Genomic DNA, 16743 nt, shown 5'->3' on the forward strand with positions numbered 1-16743 from the left:
TTTCTAGAACATTCAAATAGTCTTCTATTATGAGTCACTTTCCCAAGAGGTCATCTAAATAATAAATATTTAAAACAATTTTATAGTGTAAGACCAAAATGCAAAACCAAAATTACAAATGATAAAGACTACGAGGCCTTACCTCAAAGTTAGAACCACAAGATGAATACCAAGGAAATGCTTTATGTTATTGATTAAATAATAGTATATATTAGAATGCAATACATGCTCAGATTTCCCAATGAACTTGCCATTCCTTCCCTTCATCAAACATGGATGAATCAAAGGTTCAAGTTCCTTACATTTACAATGGAGTATAGTCTCACATAGTAATGCATTTTCATTAGCTTTCTCCATGATCTTAAGGACCAATACCTTGATTCTCAATGATTTCAATTTCCTTGCTTGTTGTTGAAGTATCATTGCAAGATAGAGTGATGCCATGCCCCTTGCTTGTTCTTGTATTGTTATTTTCCTTCCCATTTTTGTTATTTTGCTTGTTTTGGTGTTTTGTATGTATGTATTTCAAGACTCAGATCTAGTCCAATCGTTATGTATGAGAGCTTATGTAGTTCTTTTGATATAGATGCCAACTACTCCTTTATATAGAATTATATTGTAATTTTTGTGGTCATAGGTTTGAAACCCTTGCACTCTCTAACACAAGGTACTACTGAGGTGCCCTTTCCTATCAACTTGGCAAGGACAACAGAAAGGAAATCTCAACCGTTTGATAGTGTTTTGGTCATATTTAGAGTGTACAAATATATTTTATATAAGTTATTTTAGTTATTTAGGTAACTTTTGGAGGGATTGGGCAAGGTAAGGGAGTTTGGAGTATGTTTGTATAGAGAATTTTCGCTCACCCCTTGCGATAAAACCCTAATGTTTTAGAAATTCGGATATACATTTATGAAATAATAATAGAACTACATAAGCTTTCATATATAATGATCAGACCTGATTTGAGTCGTGATACACTAATCTCTCATGGTATGTAAACATAATTATTTAGCATATATACACACGTACAAATACATACATACATACATACATACAATAACAATGCAAGAACAAGCAAGGGGCATGGCATCATTCTATCTATAACATAATATAACTAATTACATTAAACTTTGCAATAATAACATATCTAGTTATTATTGGGTGGATTCTCTTCTGGAGGAAGTGGGTGAGGCTCTTGGGGACTTTCTGATGTTCGACACTGATTCTTTTAATATTTGTCATTCTACCTATACTCACATTTTGGTGGACATTGACGTGTCTAAGGGTTTATCTGCAAAGATCAAGCTTAAGTCTTCTAAGGACCATTGGACTATGAAGGGATTCCCTTCAGGTGCAGAAAGTGCTTTAAAATGGGTCATGTGGCTACTAAATGTGACCTTAGTGTTACAAAGAAACGTTCTGTGTCTTGGTGGAATGGTGCTCCAGATCAACATTATGTTGTTGTGAAGAACTCTTCAAAATGAAGTTTCTCCCAGGTGGTTGCTCAGGCTAGCTTGGCTGCTAGTGTGGCTCCCCTGGCGGACGGGGTGGCTTCCTCTAGGGAGGGTGGCTTTGATTCTTCATGACCTTTGGTGGCTGTTGGGGCTTGTGGATCACAGGCTGGTGGTTCTTTAGATGATGTTGTCCTTCCCGTTGTTGACAGGGAGGAAGTTGGTACTGCTGGCTCTTTGGATGCTAGTTCTTTGGGCTTGGATGACTCTTTCTCGAGTCCTTTGCATCCGACTTCTTGGATGGATTCTGCTGCGAAGGTGGAAGAAGGGTGGATATCAGTGAAAAGGAGAAAATCTAAATCTATGACTGCTTTTGATATGACCCTTCGTTCCCATAAAGGGAAGAAGTAATGTGTTGTTTGTTCTTTTCTGGTTGAGGGAGCCAACTAAAACCCTAGTACCCCCTGGTTCAGAGTGCCTGTATTTGGGATAGTATCTTGCTATCCTTTTTCTTGTGTTGGTCAGGGTTGCTGGTGTTTAATGTCTATCTATTTGGGCAACCTTATCTATTGGGTTTCAGTCCCTGGTTCTCTTTTGTAAGCAGTTTTGGGTCCCCTCAAAACCTATTTTAACCTTAATCAAAAACATATCTAGCATCTCTTTAATATGTATTTGCGTATTTGTTACTTTTGGTATTTTGCTTGTTTTGGTGTTCTTAATCTTCTTCCTTAATTGTTGAACTAATTTTATTCTTTTCCTCATAGGTTCGTTGCATTGATTAAAACAACCAATATTAAGGAAAAGAATAAAATCAGTTCAACAATTAAGGAAGAAGACTGTTGGAATGTTGGATTTGGAGTGAACAAAGACAAACAAGAGTGATGCCATACCCCTTGCTTGTTCTTGGATTGTTAATTTCCTTCCCATTTTTGTTATTTTTCTTGTTTTGGTGTTCTGTATGTATGTATGTATGTATGTATGAATGCATGTATGTATGTATGTATTTATGCATGTGTTTGTATATGCTAAATAATTATGTCTTCATACCATAAGAGACAAAACATACATACATACAATACAATAACAATGCAAGAACAAGCAAGGGGCATGACATCACTCTATTTTGTCTTAGTTCACTCAAAATCCAACATTCCAACTGTCTTCTTCCTTAATTGTTGAACTAATTTTATTCTTTTCCTCGTAGCGCCCAATATTAATGTCGTTGTCTTAATCTTGTGTGTGTGTGTGTGTGTGTGAGAGAGAGAGAGAGAGAGAGAGAGAGAGAGAGAGAGAGAGAGAGAGAGAGAGAGAGAGAGAGAGAGAGAGAGAGAGAGATGTTATTATTGCTAACTTTAATGTAATTAGTTATATTATGTTAGAATAATTATTAATATGATATCAAGATTTATTGCAGTAATAACACTTAAGCATAATAAGTAAAATTAATTGTACAATTTAATGAAACATTTGTTAGTAAAGATATTATAAAAAGAAGATGTTTTGCCTCTTTGTTGTTAATCTCTCATGGTATGTAGACATAATTATTTTGCATATACACACACATACAAATGCATACATACATACAATAACAATGCAAGAACAAGCAAGGGGCATGACATCACTCTATCTCTAACATAATATAACTATTTACATCTTTTCTAGACAAAGCCGTGTGAGCATATCAGTTCAGGCCATTTGTTTCCTTTGCAGTAGAAATGTGAGCAGCGCACTTACTTTTATCTTCTTATATATTCATTATGCCAAGAGGCATCTACAATGATATCAAAGTGTCCGTAAACAAAAATCCATTTTTGAAAAAAATTGACATGCAAATGACAGGTAAATGCATGAAAAATGCCATGTTTCAGCTTTTGTGGAGGTGTTATTTTATTACTCCAAATAAAATAGAACCCTCGCCACTTGTCTCCTCTCCACCTAAATTCACAGTTTTTTGCATGCAAGACTTTAATGAATTTACATTTATTTTACAAATGATTCTTTTCTATTATAAGATATCTCTCGACATATTTTACATATATTTTTAAAATATATGTATATTGGTTATATCGAAAGGCATCTTCAATGGCATACAAATATCCGTAAACAAAAAAATTATTTTCAATAAATTTGATGTGTAGATATTTCAGTTTCTCTATAAGTATTATTTTATTACTTTGAATAAAATAGAATCATTGTCATTTGTCTCTAAGTATATGAAACTATTACATCTTTAATGAGAATGAAAGAGTGTAGCATAGCTCCATGTCCTTCTTGACAACTAATAAACATGCAAGACAATTATATGATATCTTTGATATTATTTTACATATATTATATTAGAATATAAGTATACTAATTGTACTAGAATTCGTATTCTTGTTATATGATAGAATTAATCTTAATTCCTATTCATATAAGAGTTTAATTATTATGTAGCTACATGTGCTTATATTTTTGATATATCAAAATAATTTAACGCGTATAATGGTTAGATGGATAGACAAGACTTACATTCCTTATAATTTCCATTGAGCGTTAAAGTCTAAACATTAATAGAAACCCTCACTCATCCATATCCACTCAAATTATTTTTGTGAAAGATAACTTGGGCACATTAGCCACTATCCTAAAAACCCTTATCATTCATGGAGCCCTGGTTATATTTTCCTAGACTGTTATGAACGGATCTATTTATTATCGGTTTTGAAAAGTTTGAAACTAATTTGTTCACCAAAAATGTCGTCTGCTGCAAATGTTATTGTTTTGCTGGGATTGGGAATAGCTGGGATACTATTGGCGGTGCAGAGAAGGAAGAAGACAATTAAGGAAGATTTCGGTGCATTCGTTGATCGGATTCAGCTGCTTCCGCCACCTCAGCCCGCCCCTCCTAAAGCCACGTATCCTCTTACGGGCCTTGTTTTTGCAATAAAAGAACTGTATGTTCTCTTCGTTTAAACAAAAATAAATAAATTTGCGGTTTATCTTATCCATTGTGATCGCTTTACCGCGGTGCTGGCCAAAGCCGTGGATTGCTTATCCGTTGTACAGATTGTCTGTATTGTCTGTACTAGGGTTCGAATCCCTTCTTTTGGTTCAGTCACCTGATGTGAAACCTCAGAGCCCATAATTTTTTTTTCTTTTTTCCCTTACAGACAGAGACCTTTGTTATGACCTTTGAACCAATATTGCTCACTATTCTTTACACCACGATGGAAATGTGAAGATAAAGAGATTAAATGAAAACATCACTCCTTTGGAAATCTTTATTAGAATGACAGAGGATGGGTAATTAAACTTTGAATTTAGATATTGCTACTGTAAGACTAAGCAGTAGTCTCATGTTTATCAAAATTAATATTAATTTGATCTCCACATTGAAAAATTGGGAATTGATGAAATTTTGATCTGTTTTGTTTGTCTTTTCCTCTTTCCCGGACTAGAAGAAGATAAGAAGGGACTCAAGGGCAAGTTCAAATTGTCACAATGAGCACTCTGATAATTTTTACAAACAAAATGTAGGAACAATTATGTCAATTGTCTGAAGAGAAGTTATTTTAAAGAAAATCAAATATATTGAAAATTCTCACAGCTACTCACTCTTTTAACAATAAATCTGATTGATATTTTTTCACCGGGGATGGCATATTCTTATCAATACCTAACAGTCTTGACTCCGAATATGATAGATTCAGAATTGACAATTAAAAAGTATTGAACACTGGAGGTAAGTATTTTGATATGAGTGAAACCACAATGAATGAATGAAGGAATTTTAATAACGTCTACGAGACCAACAGTCTAAGGGACCCAGCACCAAATTTATGTCATCTTCATGTTCTTCTCGATATCTGCTCTTCGGTTATGGATCTTTATAAAGAAACCAGCAATTTTGTGTAACCTTTCCTCTTCAAAAAGTAGGTATAGACAACCCTCTTTCAAGTTGTTCTCATACTGCCCACGGATATCTTGATAAGCAGCACACTCAAAAATGAAGTGCCATTCAGTTTCAACAACTCCTTTATTATAGAAAACACATGTTCTTTCTTCCCAAGTCTCTTTGGGAACCGTCCATCTACCTGTTTCGCACCTCAGATGATGAGACCTGGTTCTAAGTTGTGACACTAACAATCTAGCCTTACTCTTAATTGCCACTCATAAGTAGTCTTTCTCATCATGTTCCCAAGTGGGGTTGAACTCTTTCACATAATGGGCTTTTTTCCGCCCCATTTGTTTTGTCCACATGACAGCCCTGAATTTTTCTAACACAAGTCTTTTTATCTCTTCCTTAGTATTGGGACACGTGTGCAAGTCGATGTCCCATTTGCTCACCCATTCCTTGTTTTGGTTCATCCACGTCTTCTTTCTATGAACCAGTCTCTCCTCAACAACCAACTTGGGCCAGTGGTGTTTATCCATTTTCTCCACTTTCTTTAAATAGCTTAACAATTGGATAACTGCCGAGGCTTCCATCGGAAACATACCTGTTTCAGCCAGGAGAATCTCATAGGGAACCGTCGATTTGACTTTAAGGTTGCTAGTGATAAGATGTTTTTTGTATTCTTTCAATTTGTTTCCACTTGTGGTTTGACAGACTGTTCCCCCAAACCTCGCAACCATAGAGGACAACAGGTGTAACCAACAAACCAAAAAGAGTCTTCTTCGTTTTCCAATCGATGGAATTGATGCTCCATAAAATAAAGAGCGAACAAGGGAGAACAGTTACAAAATTTGGTTAGTGACAGTGCTTCAAGATCAATGTATATGGTAAAACTATTGAAACAATAAATGATTCGTCTTATATCAAGTGAATTTTTCTTCTTTAACAAAAAGAAATCGAAGCTCTCTTTAAGATTATTGAAAACTCATGGTAGTTCATGAAACAAAAGCTAATAGAAAAATAACATAAGGATAACTGGCATTACATCAACAACTGGATTGAAAATCACACGTCTTTGGGTTATTCACAGGAAAAGTGGCATCGTCTAGACAAGCATTGAGGTTGAGGTTAATTGGCATTTTGACTCTATGATGAATATAAAGGATGTAAACTTAGTGTTTTTTCAATTAATCGAAACTTTTCAGCAAGACTGGTCACCCTCAAACATATCAAAGAAGGACTTGAGGTTTAAGTAGTATCTCATTGCATGTATTGGCTGGTGAAGTTGGTTTGTCCATCTACGATCAATTGATGCATCAAATGATTTTATAATTTCCCTTGTTTTTTATCATAAGAATGCAACATTTCATAGAAAAAGGTTCAAATGTTTTATATATCACTTGTACACCTTTAAATTTGCCACAAGGACTTTTCTATTGCAGTTGTTAACTTGCCACACCGTCTGATTGAGATTGTGCCTGCAATCTATTTTGATGCATATTGGAAGTTCTGATACAGTCGTCAAATCTTAAAACAACCGCTGTAGTGTGCCGGCCCTCCAACTTACCTAAAAATGCAAGGGAAAAAAGGTGGATCGAAGCTAAACTTAGAAAATAGGAGGGAATGCATGAAGAACACTAACTACCTGAATCTGATGCTAAAGATAAGCATAACTCATTCAATTGTAAGAGGTAAGGATTAACACTACAATGGATGAACCATCCATAGATTATTTTAGATCAAGAGTAGAGAAAGAAACCACAAGATCTTGATTATTTGCTTAAAAATATAAAGTTACATACTATGTTGCAGGTTCTCTTAATTTCTAGCAGAAACTTTGAAATTTGGCGAACTTAAAGAAAATCCCAAAAATTATCATTCAACTTGCTCTAAAATTTGTATAGAAAAGGGCTTAGGTTTTTAACTTGAACATATTTTAAAGATGTATTTTTTATTAGCTTTTTATAAAAAATCTATGAGAAAAAAATCGTGAGCTTCACTATTATTTTGTGGGTGCATCTTTTTCTTGCAAGAATGTTTAGTGTTTCATTGATAGTCTGGTGTTTACCCCATGTCCCCATGTGACTGCTTAAGTTTGTTTTCTGTTTAAATTTGAGCAGCTAAGTGTTCCCATGCAAATTTTTAATCATGGAAAAACAATAATTTGGAATCTTTCCCTCTTTTAATGGAGCAGCTACTGTTTAGGAATTGAAAATAGGCTGTGGAAAAAAAGAAGGGGCTGGAAATATGCAGCAACTGCATATTGACAAAAATATCACATGGCTCCACAGCTTACCCTCATTTTTAACATTTGACTCCAATTTTACCTGCAAAAATTATTTTAAAATTAATTATACAATAAAAAAAAATTTAAGATGTCTGTTTAAGAATAAGCAGAAAAATTAAATATTCACGGGGCCACCAGATCTACAAATAATTCCTTAAAATATTGAGCAATGGCTGCTAGCCAAAATAAGCTAAGCAGCCACATGGAGTCCTACCCTTAGTGTTGGGTGGTCTCTATTGTAGATGTGGACATCATCGATTGCCATGTTAAGTGTTGTTCTTGTATTGTAGACTGTCAGCTAACCCCTTGGAATGAGATGAGTCAGAGAGGTCCTGTCTGAGCTAGAGACAAGGCTGTTCGACAGTTGAAAAGAAGATATTAGTTTGGATTGATATATGCTTCCAAAGGCTTACTTGGATTCCCAAAGAGTAGACAAGGAATGAAGAATGATTTAGAGGGTATCGATATGCTACCATTCTCCCTTACTTTGTAAGACACAGCTGCAGTAGGCAAAAATAGAGGATAAGTATAATTTGTTTTTTAAGGTTTTTTAATTTTAATTTTTGTAAAATTTAAGACATTATTTTCTTGTATAAAAAAAATCTATAAACTAATATTCGTCAAATTTAATCCTGATTTTTTTTGCCAAATTTTTTCTTGGCTGAATTTGATCCAAATCTTCTCCTTGCCAAACACGAATACAAACACAAACCTTGTGACATGGGTTACATATGCTGTTCAAGGCTAGACAACATCAGATTGTTTAAAAGTAAATGTTATGGCTAATTACTCCAATTTAAACTCTGAAAGGGTTAGAACATTCTAAATATTAAAGATATTTACAAAGACCTACTCTGTTACTATATATACAAAGCAAATCAAGGGTAGGGGAATTGAATTGTGCCACATGCATTGATCCAAATTGTCCTTCAAACACAAAGAACACATATCAGCATAGATCTAAAATTTGCTAGATATTGGAATCTCTTCCTTTTTTCAACCATTTCTTCACTTGAGAATTCTTGTGCAGCAGATCTTTGTTGGGGCATGATAGGTAAAGATTGCTTAAGGGCTAGAAGAATTCTACGGGCACATGCCTTACCTGTATTTGATGGCAAGTGGGAACTCATTATAAAATGGATGGTGATTGTGGGTCCAAGGAGAATATTCAACTTTCTCTTTCTTTGTTTCTATAGTAGGCTGTCACATGGAAGTATTTCGATGTTGTGGCCATTTGATTCACTTGCGCAATGAGGAACTTCAGCTGTTAGATCATAGCTTATGGGAGATCAAGAATGGGCTCATACGTAGGAGATTGTTATACCCTAAAACACTTCAAAATGGTCAAAGGCTGCAACACCTTTGAGTAGTGTCAAACCTCTATTTTCCTTTGAAACAAAGTTGCTAGGTATGCCCACCCCAACCCCTTATCCCTCTCAAATGAGTTTGGGTCCAAGTCTATCAGGGTTTTACGTAGGTATCTTATCTTAGGAAGTTAGAGTTATCTTGGGTGGACACACAGGCTGACTGACATTTAAAGTTAAACAAAATGTTAATTTAATTAAAGAACCCCTTTTTTCCATAGTTCCACAGGGACCTATCCCTTGTCACCTCCCTGCTGTTGCAGGTAGGGGCATCCTAGAACCACCCTTGCTGAAGTATGGAATGTTGGGGGCATGCCTTGATGTGTGTTCTTGGATTATCTTGTGGACATTAGGGAGCCCCCAATCATTATAATGTTTCTCTATGTCATGATAACAACCTTGGAAGAAAGAAGGAATGTTTATATAGTAGTAGAGGCAAAATTAAAACAATTGTTATTGTTTTTGTTTACTCAAATGCATGCTCTCTTATCTATATTTTAGGAAGTTGGTGATCAAGATTTTCTTAATTTGTACATCATTGACACCTTGGGCTTAGTAGGAAGTGGAGGAAGCTATGAGGGTGTACGGTGATGGATTTTATCAAGTTTTCATAAATGATAAATGGTTGTAATTTTGTGTTAATTGTTGTTAAGTTTTTTTTCTAAAAATAAAGAAGAAAATGAATAAAAAGATTATTCCTTCAATGGTGTAACCCTCATCTTTAAGATTGGTTAGATTACCCAATTTCACTGTTACTTCTTTGAAGAATGAAGATTTGGTGAAAAAATAATGATCATTTGGTGTTGAAGAAACCATTATAATAAATTTTTGAAAATTGACATACATTATGAAGGTCTATGTGTTCTTGAAGGCCTTAATTTGAACTTAGTGGCGAGGGGCTCTATTGCCCTACATTGCGATAGAGAAATTACAAGGGTTGTTGCCTCTCGACCTCATTGGGTGCTCTATCCCCAACCTCCACTTTAGTTTTAACCATAGAAACGGGACTCAGACTCGGCTCGGACTCGACAAGGCCGACCCGGACTCGGACTCGAGACTCGGAGTTAGCCTCGGCTTTAGACTTGGGAAAGTGAAAAACTCAAGAAATTTAGAGATTTTTAAAGATTTAAAACTTGTTTCATGCACCCTTTATTGAATACACATTAAAGACACAATAACATCATCAAAATCGGCTCATTTGATTACATACACAAGTATACATCAATCACATAAGCATAAACGCAAATTGTAGCTGAAGGAAATAACAAACATAGATATATAAATATTGTCAAATGTATACAATATTACAAAACTCATGGAATAAAAAATCCATGTCATCATATGATCATCATTAAATGTTCCATACAAATACCAAAGGTAAATACAACTACAAGCCTATGGCTCAGAGGAGCTTGCACCCTCCGGCCTCGGCCCTGGCCCCCTGCGAAGGCGTCTAAGGTAGGTCCTGGATGATTTGACAACCATAGCTTCTCCTCGTGACACCATGCCATGCTCACCAACATCTGTGTCACTATCTGCCTCTGAATCTCTTGTCTCTGCTCGTGCTCTCCGCTCCTCCTCTGCCATGGCTACAGTCTCAACCCCTATATCTATTTGGTCGATCCAATCAATGTCAGACTTGGAGGTTAAATTTTCCCTACTTCTATCGACGCAGTTTCCCCCCATATTTTTTGACGGAGGTTTGGGGGCAACGCCCCTTGCGCGCCCCCTGTCGCAATACAGGGCGGGGTCGAGGGGCAGCGCTCTGCGAGGCCAAAAAGACTTTTATTATTTAATAAAGGCATCGGGTGTTATTTTTCTATTGGCTGACATGTTGTAACCCTAATTTTTCTCATTCTCAGGTGGAGGTTGTAGTGAACAAAGACGAGATCATTCATTGAAAAAAAACTTTTAAAAATGTTTTTTTTGTCATTTTATTTAACCCAGCCGGCGGCTGAGTTTCAAGCACTGGACTCACCGAATTTGGCGATTTTAGGCCAAGGCAAGTTCGCCCCTAGACTTGGATGAGTCCGAGTCCGAGTCCGAGCTCGCTAGACTCGGGGGGCATAAATCGTACTCGGACTCGCCGAGTTTGGCGAGTCCTGGGCGATTTTCCGATCTATGGTTTTAACATTATGTATTTGTGCCACCAACCTCTACCCCCCAATGTTGTCAGATCTAAGTCCATGGTCCACTTGTTCCCTTGTTTCCTTGTTTTAGAACTTTGTGGATCATTGCTTTTTAAAAAAAGAAAAGAAAATGGAAAACAGAAAACTTAGAAGGTAATCTCAAAGCCTAAAACACAAATACTAAACAGAAACACAACTTTAATTCTAGCTTTACCCAAACTTGTATTTTCCAAGAGCAAAGAGTGTTGGATTTTTGAGCAGTGAAGGATTGCAAAGGACTGAAGGAGCATTTGATAAATGTTAGGGGACAAAAATAGTTTGCACCTAGGGAATTCATTGTTCAAGGGTAAGTTTATTTTAAGTTATAATATTTTTTCCAAGCTTCCTAAGTTTTCTTTTAAATGAATTGTTTTTTTTTTTTTCAATTTGTTCTTCATTTTTAATGTATAATAGGGTTATATTGGTGTGTTTTACTTTTATACGTCGATGTAGCTTAGGGAGGTACATTTTTTTTTTTTCAATTTTCCACGTTTTTTGTTTCAAAACAAGTAGGCATTGGTTTTATTATTGTTCACAATGATTATTGAAATTCAAGTTTAATGGCGCTTCAGAGATATGGGACAATGTTTAAGGATCTCCTAGTAGGTGAGGGCTTTCTTTGGTTGTGTAGTTAGTGCAATAATGAGTACAAGAGATCGTATAGTTGGGTGAAAGCTCACTTCTGCTATGGTCAACCAAGGGATTAGAGTTTGTCTAGGGCCAAACAAAAATGGATTGCCCAAGGAACAAACTCTCTTATATAAGAGAGCAAGCAAAAGTAGATAGTAAGACTAAGAGAGCAAAACCTAAATATCATCCTTTATCCAAGAAAGGATTGCATAGACCACCTATAAGGCCATCTTTTACATCTTCAATAGTGGCTGCCCAACATTTATTCATTGTGACACCGTTTACACAAGAAGGCAAAATCCCCTCCCTTTCCTACAAAATAGGCCCATCAATAGGGCATCTCAAAAGGAGACAAGGGACATAGCAGATGAGCATATTGAGCACCATGGTCATTAGCAACCTTTGAATTGTTTGGATGAAAACAAATTTAGAGAGGGCCCAAAAGGTCAAATCAATGATTTTGGAAGATGATTGTCGGGCTTGCATGGACTACATCTTCAGTTTCATCAAGCCCATTATGAATATGGTTGGGTTTTCTCATATGGATTGACCGCGTTTGGGAGAGATATATGTTGACATGGACTCCAATCTTGAAAAAATTAAGGAGATTGATTCCACAAAAGCATTTTTCAAAAGGGTGCAAAGAATCATTGTTTATTGTTGAACAAGACTATCACACCCTTACATCTCCTTGTGTTTGCATTGTCTTCCAAATATTATGGTACAAAGACACTTGCTTTGTCCAAGAGAGTGGTACCATGCAGAGACATAGAAGTTGCTAATGCGTTCAAGGTTGTATTCCAAAGAATCTTTCTAGATCCAACTGTGGAGGATTTGTTGTAGGTGAGTTTAGTAGCTTCATAATGTTAGAGAATTATAGTCAAATCACTCTTCGAGACAAGTACAAGGATGCTCATACCTAGTAGTTCCTCCATGGGCAAGGTTCTATGTGTGTACAAGTCCTTGCAACCAAAGTTCTACTATAGGTAAACATTTTTTATTTTTTTTTAACATGCTAAGTATTCTTTTGCAGCGTTATATTATGTATTATAATTACAAATTGTGTATTGACTTTCTCCAGTTTTGATAGGCTGAGTTTTTCTTCAACTGATTTGAGTTAGAGTACTGTTGTGACGTTTTCACACATCGCCCCATTGCAAATGGGGACCCTGGCTTTTTTTTTGCTTTTTAGGGTTTGTTTTCTAGGTCTTTTAGGGTTTTGTTAGTTAGCCTTTGCATTTTTGAGTGCTGTCGGGGAGATCAATAGGATAGCAGGTCCTGCTAGAGTGAAGTCCTGATCCTGAAAATTTGGCTAAGTCTGAAAGTCCTGATCCTGAAAATTTGGCTAAGTCTGAAAGTCCTGATCCTGAAATTTGGCTAAGTCTGGAATGTCCTGATCCTGAAATTTGACTAAGTCTAGAAACTGAAAAACCTCAAAAAAACTAGATCTTGCAATATAACTCCTGGAGGTCTAAAACCACTCTCAAACATCCTGAAAGTATATATGGAATATAACTTAAAGTATAAGAAAGAAGAAAGATAGAAGGCAATGTTAATGTTATATTCCATAAAAATTATCCTGATAGAGATTTCAAAAAGTCAAATTTCGCTCCTGTCCTTCACTGGGGATCCAGAGCGAATTTGGCTCCTGTCCCTCTCCAAGGGACCAAGGCAAAGTGCTCCTGTCCCTCACCAAGGGACCAGGGCGAAAAGACTTATTTAAGTCATTCCTGACCTTGTTTGGTCAAATTGGAACATCAAAGGCATGGTGAAGGATGAAATGAACGTAATAGAGCATCCAGACTTGACAATGAAATGATGAAGTTTTTTGCCTAGAAGGTCAAATTCGCTCCTGTCCCTCACTGAAGGACCAGAGCGATTTTCTTTATATGCACAATTTCAAACCTTTTTTGGACATTAACTTTTATTCATAGCATTAAGTAAGGTGAAATCTTCCCTAGCAAAGGAATTTCGAGATGAAAAGTGAAAAGATTTGGCCTAGAGGACAAAAATCGCTCCTGTCCCTCACTGAAGGACCGGAGCTTGAATTCCAAATTTGCATTATCCTTGCAAGATTTAAGTGATTTCACGATTTGAAGAGGTCAAGGGAAGTGTGTTTTATTCGTTGAATATAACTTGAGTGGCCTACAAAGGAGAGAATCAACCCAAGTTGCAATAGGCGCTCCTGTCCCTCTCCAAGGGACCAGAGCGATTTTCTCACAGGACAAATTTCTGGCAAAGGTAAAGCGAATTTCAAGTTTGAGGTGAATGAAGAAAGGCATAATCGGTCCATTGGAGATAATTTCGAAGACTAGCAAAGCACAAGTGAGCTTATAATTGCAAAATCGCTCCTGTCCCTCACCAAGGGACCAGGGCGAAAATGTTCTAAGGCACGCTCCTTCCAAAGATCACATGAATTGAACTTAAAGTTCCAGATAAAATGCCATTTTGAACGTCAGGAACGAGGTTTTGAACGTAAAAAATGAAGGATGGAGCACAAAAATGCAGGAGCGCTCCTGTCCCTCTCAAAGGGACCAGAGCGAAGTTATCAAAATTCATTATTTTTTGCCTTATTTTAGCAAATCGCACTAGATGCCAAGTTCGCCAAAAAACTTTGAAATATTTTTAAAAAATTCTAATTAAAATGGGCATTTAATGAGTTCGCATAAGGCATTTAATAATTAATTTAGCCTTTTAAAAAATCGAAATTTTAATTGCAAAGGCATTTAAATTAATTATTATTAAAATTAAATGAAAAGAGTGCGCTTGGGGTATTATTTTAATATTTTAATAAAGGTCGGCCTCCTCTTTATTTAATTTTTATTTATTTTTAGGCTTATTTTCATCAAGTCGGCCTATGGGGAGGTGAAATGGTGAGCGCTCTATATATTTGGGGCATGTTTTCATTATTCAAATCATTCACTCATTGTTTCAAGTGGGATTTGGAGAAGCAAGGAAGGAGGTGCGAAATCTAGCTTGTGTGGAGCGAATTTCTACTAAGTGTGGAGAAGCTAGTGGAGGGCAAAATTCATCTTGAAGGCTATTGGAGAGGCGTATTTCTTGCTAGTTTGGAGGATAATTTCCAGATTTTTGAAGACATTTGAAGGCGAATTTCCAGATTTTTGAAGAGGAAGGTGGAGTTCTTTTCCAAGCTAAAGGAGGTGCATTTTATCCAAGGGAGAGCTTTGATCTACACTTTGCCTAGCAAAATTCATCTATTTTTACATCATTTCTTAGAGTTTAAAACTCAAGAGGAGGTATGGCGAAATCATCTTGACACCCTTATTCAAGGTTTGATTTTTTAGACATTTTTTGGAAAAATCTAAGTATTACATGGTTAATTAGGAAATGATAACTCAAGATTTATCATGAAATTTCCTAATTAAAATCTTGAATCTTCCTTTTAAAGTTTAATTTTTAGATTTCAAGATATATTACTAATTTTGAAATGTTTTGTAGGCATCAAATGGAGATCCCGGAGTTGGAAAATCAAGCCAGATCAAGGACGGTCTCCTCCAAGGACGATCAAGCAAGGACAAGGGCGACCTCCTCTAGCCTAGCATCGACAAGGACGGCCTTCTTTGGACTAACGTCATCAAGGGCGACCTCTTCCAATCCAGCATTCCAAGGCGAGGTACATCATCATCCTGCAAATCAAGGACACAGGAAGTCAGAGCAAAGGGTTCGTTGAAGAAGCAGATAATTTCAGAAGAGTTAATTAAAGATAGCTTCTCAACAACATCAAGTTGAATATCTACCAAGTTACAAGTGTCAGACGAGGTGGCATCCTAGTCATCACTTCTCCAATCAGTGTGGTCCACCTCAGCATTTCCAGATTCAATGTACCTAACTCATGGAAGGTGGCACAAACTCCGATGTACCTACCCCAGCTATCCATTGGTGGAATTTTCTAGAGAGGACATGTGTCCAAGCAATACAATTTTATCATTGGTCAAGCATTAAATGTTATGTAATAGTTGTAACAAACCCTAATTAGGGTTTTCATTGTTGAATCTTGGCCATTGATCTCGAATTGATCTAAGCCATCGAATTGTATTGAGGGCACTATATAAGCCCTGGCATTTCATTTTGTAAAAAATAGTTAGTTAGGAATAGTTGGAAGCAGTTAGAAGATAGAAATAGAATAGTAATTAGAGTAGAGTAGAGAGAGAAGGCAAAGATTGTTGCCAAGATGTTGTTGTAAAAGACTTGTAACTTCATTGAAGAAATGGTGAAATTTATGGGTCGATTCGACAATTTGCATGGTCTTTATACTTCTCATATTTGATTTCATGTTATTAGATGAGTGGAAGAAATGTGCTTGATTGATGGTGGAATTCGTACATCCATACTACTAGCAGTTTGTTGATTGCAGACTTGCCTTGCGTAGTCAACTGGAATCATTCAGCTTAAGCTTAACTTCAATTGTCGCTTCTTCATTGATATGCATCAACCTGATGGTGTCTATGCCTGCAGTGATGATTTGAACATCATAAAGCTTTCCTTCGAAGATCGCACTAACCTTGTGGAGATGTTCCTGTGATGTCAAAACAAGACTTAGTTAGAATTTCATCAAAGATCATTCATTGTTCTTACATTCTTAGTGTTAGGATTAGATCCTTTCCTCGCCCTCATCTTTTTTCCTTTTTTCAAGTCAAAGCTAGTGAGAGCATATGTTCCAGCAATATTCAAAGCAGATCAAACGTTCAATCATCAAATGTAAGTCCCCTTGTGATTCCAGCAAATCACATCATACCACAGAGAGCTTATCCACACGTAGAGACCTGTTGACGTGTATTTTGTACACCATCATACACAGAATAAAATACCTAAAGGCATCTTATCCTCTCTTGAATAAAGTCTCTAATTGCTGAAGATTCGCATGAAGGATCAGTTAGGATGACTCCAATGTTCTGGTTAGTAGGGTCTCTACGTGTGGATAAGCTCCAGCGGTATGATGTGA

At 36.4% G+C, this 16743-nt stretch overlaps 1 protein-coding gene across 1 annotated transcript in view; it reads left to right on the forward strand.

The window, feature by feature from the left end:
- The first annotated feature begins 4014 nt into the window (after window positions 1–4014).
- Window positions 4015–16743, forward strand: part of LOC131041592 (outer envelope protein 64, chloroplastic) — an 85089-nt gene continuing 72360 nt past the window's right edge. The window contains exon 1 of the mRNA XM_057974727.2: window positions 4015–4390. Coding sequence (XP_057830710.2) covers window positions 4191–4390 — 200 coding nt within the window. The 5' untranslated portion in view covers window positions 4015–4190. The remainder of the gene's footprint in view (window positions 4391–16743) is intronic.

Source organism: Cryptomeria japonica, chromosome 8 (genome assembly GCF_030272615.1).
Source record: "Cryptomeria japonica chromosome 8, Sugi_1.0, whole genome shotgun sequence".
Taxonomy (NCBI): Eukaryota; Viridiplantae; Streptophyta; class Pinopsida; order Cupressales; family Cupressaceae; genus Cryptomeria; species Cryptomeria japonica.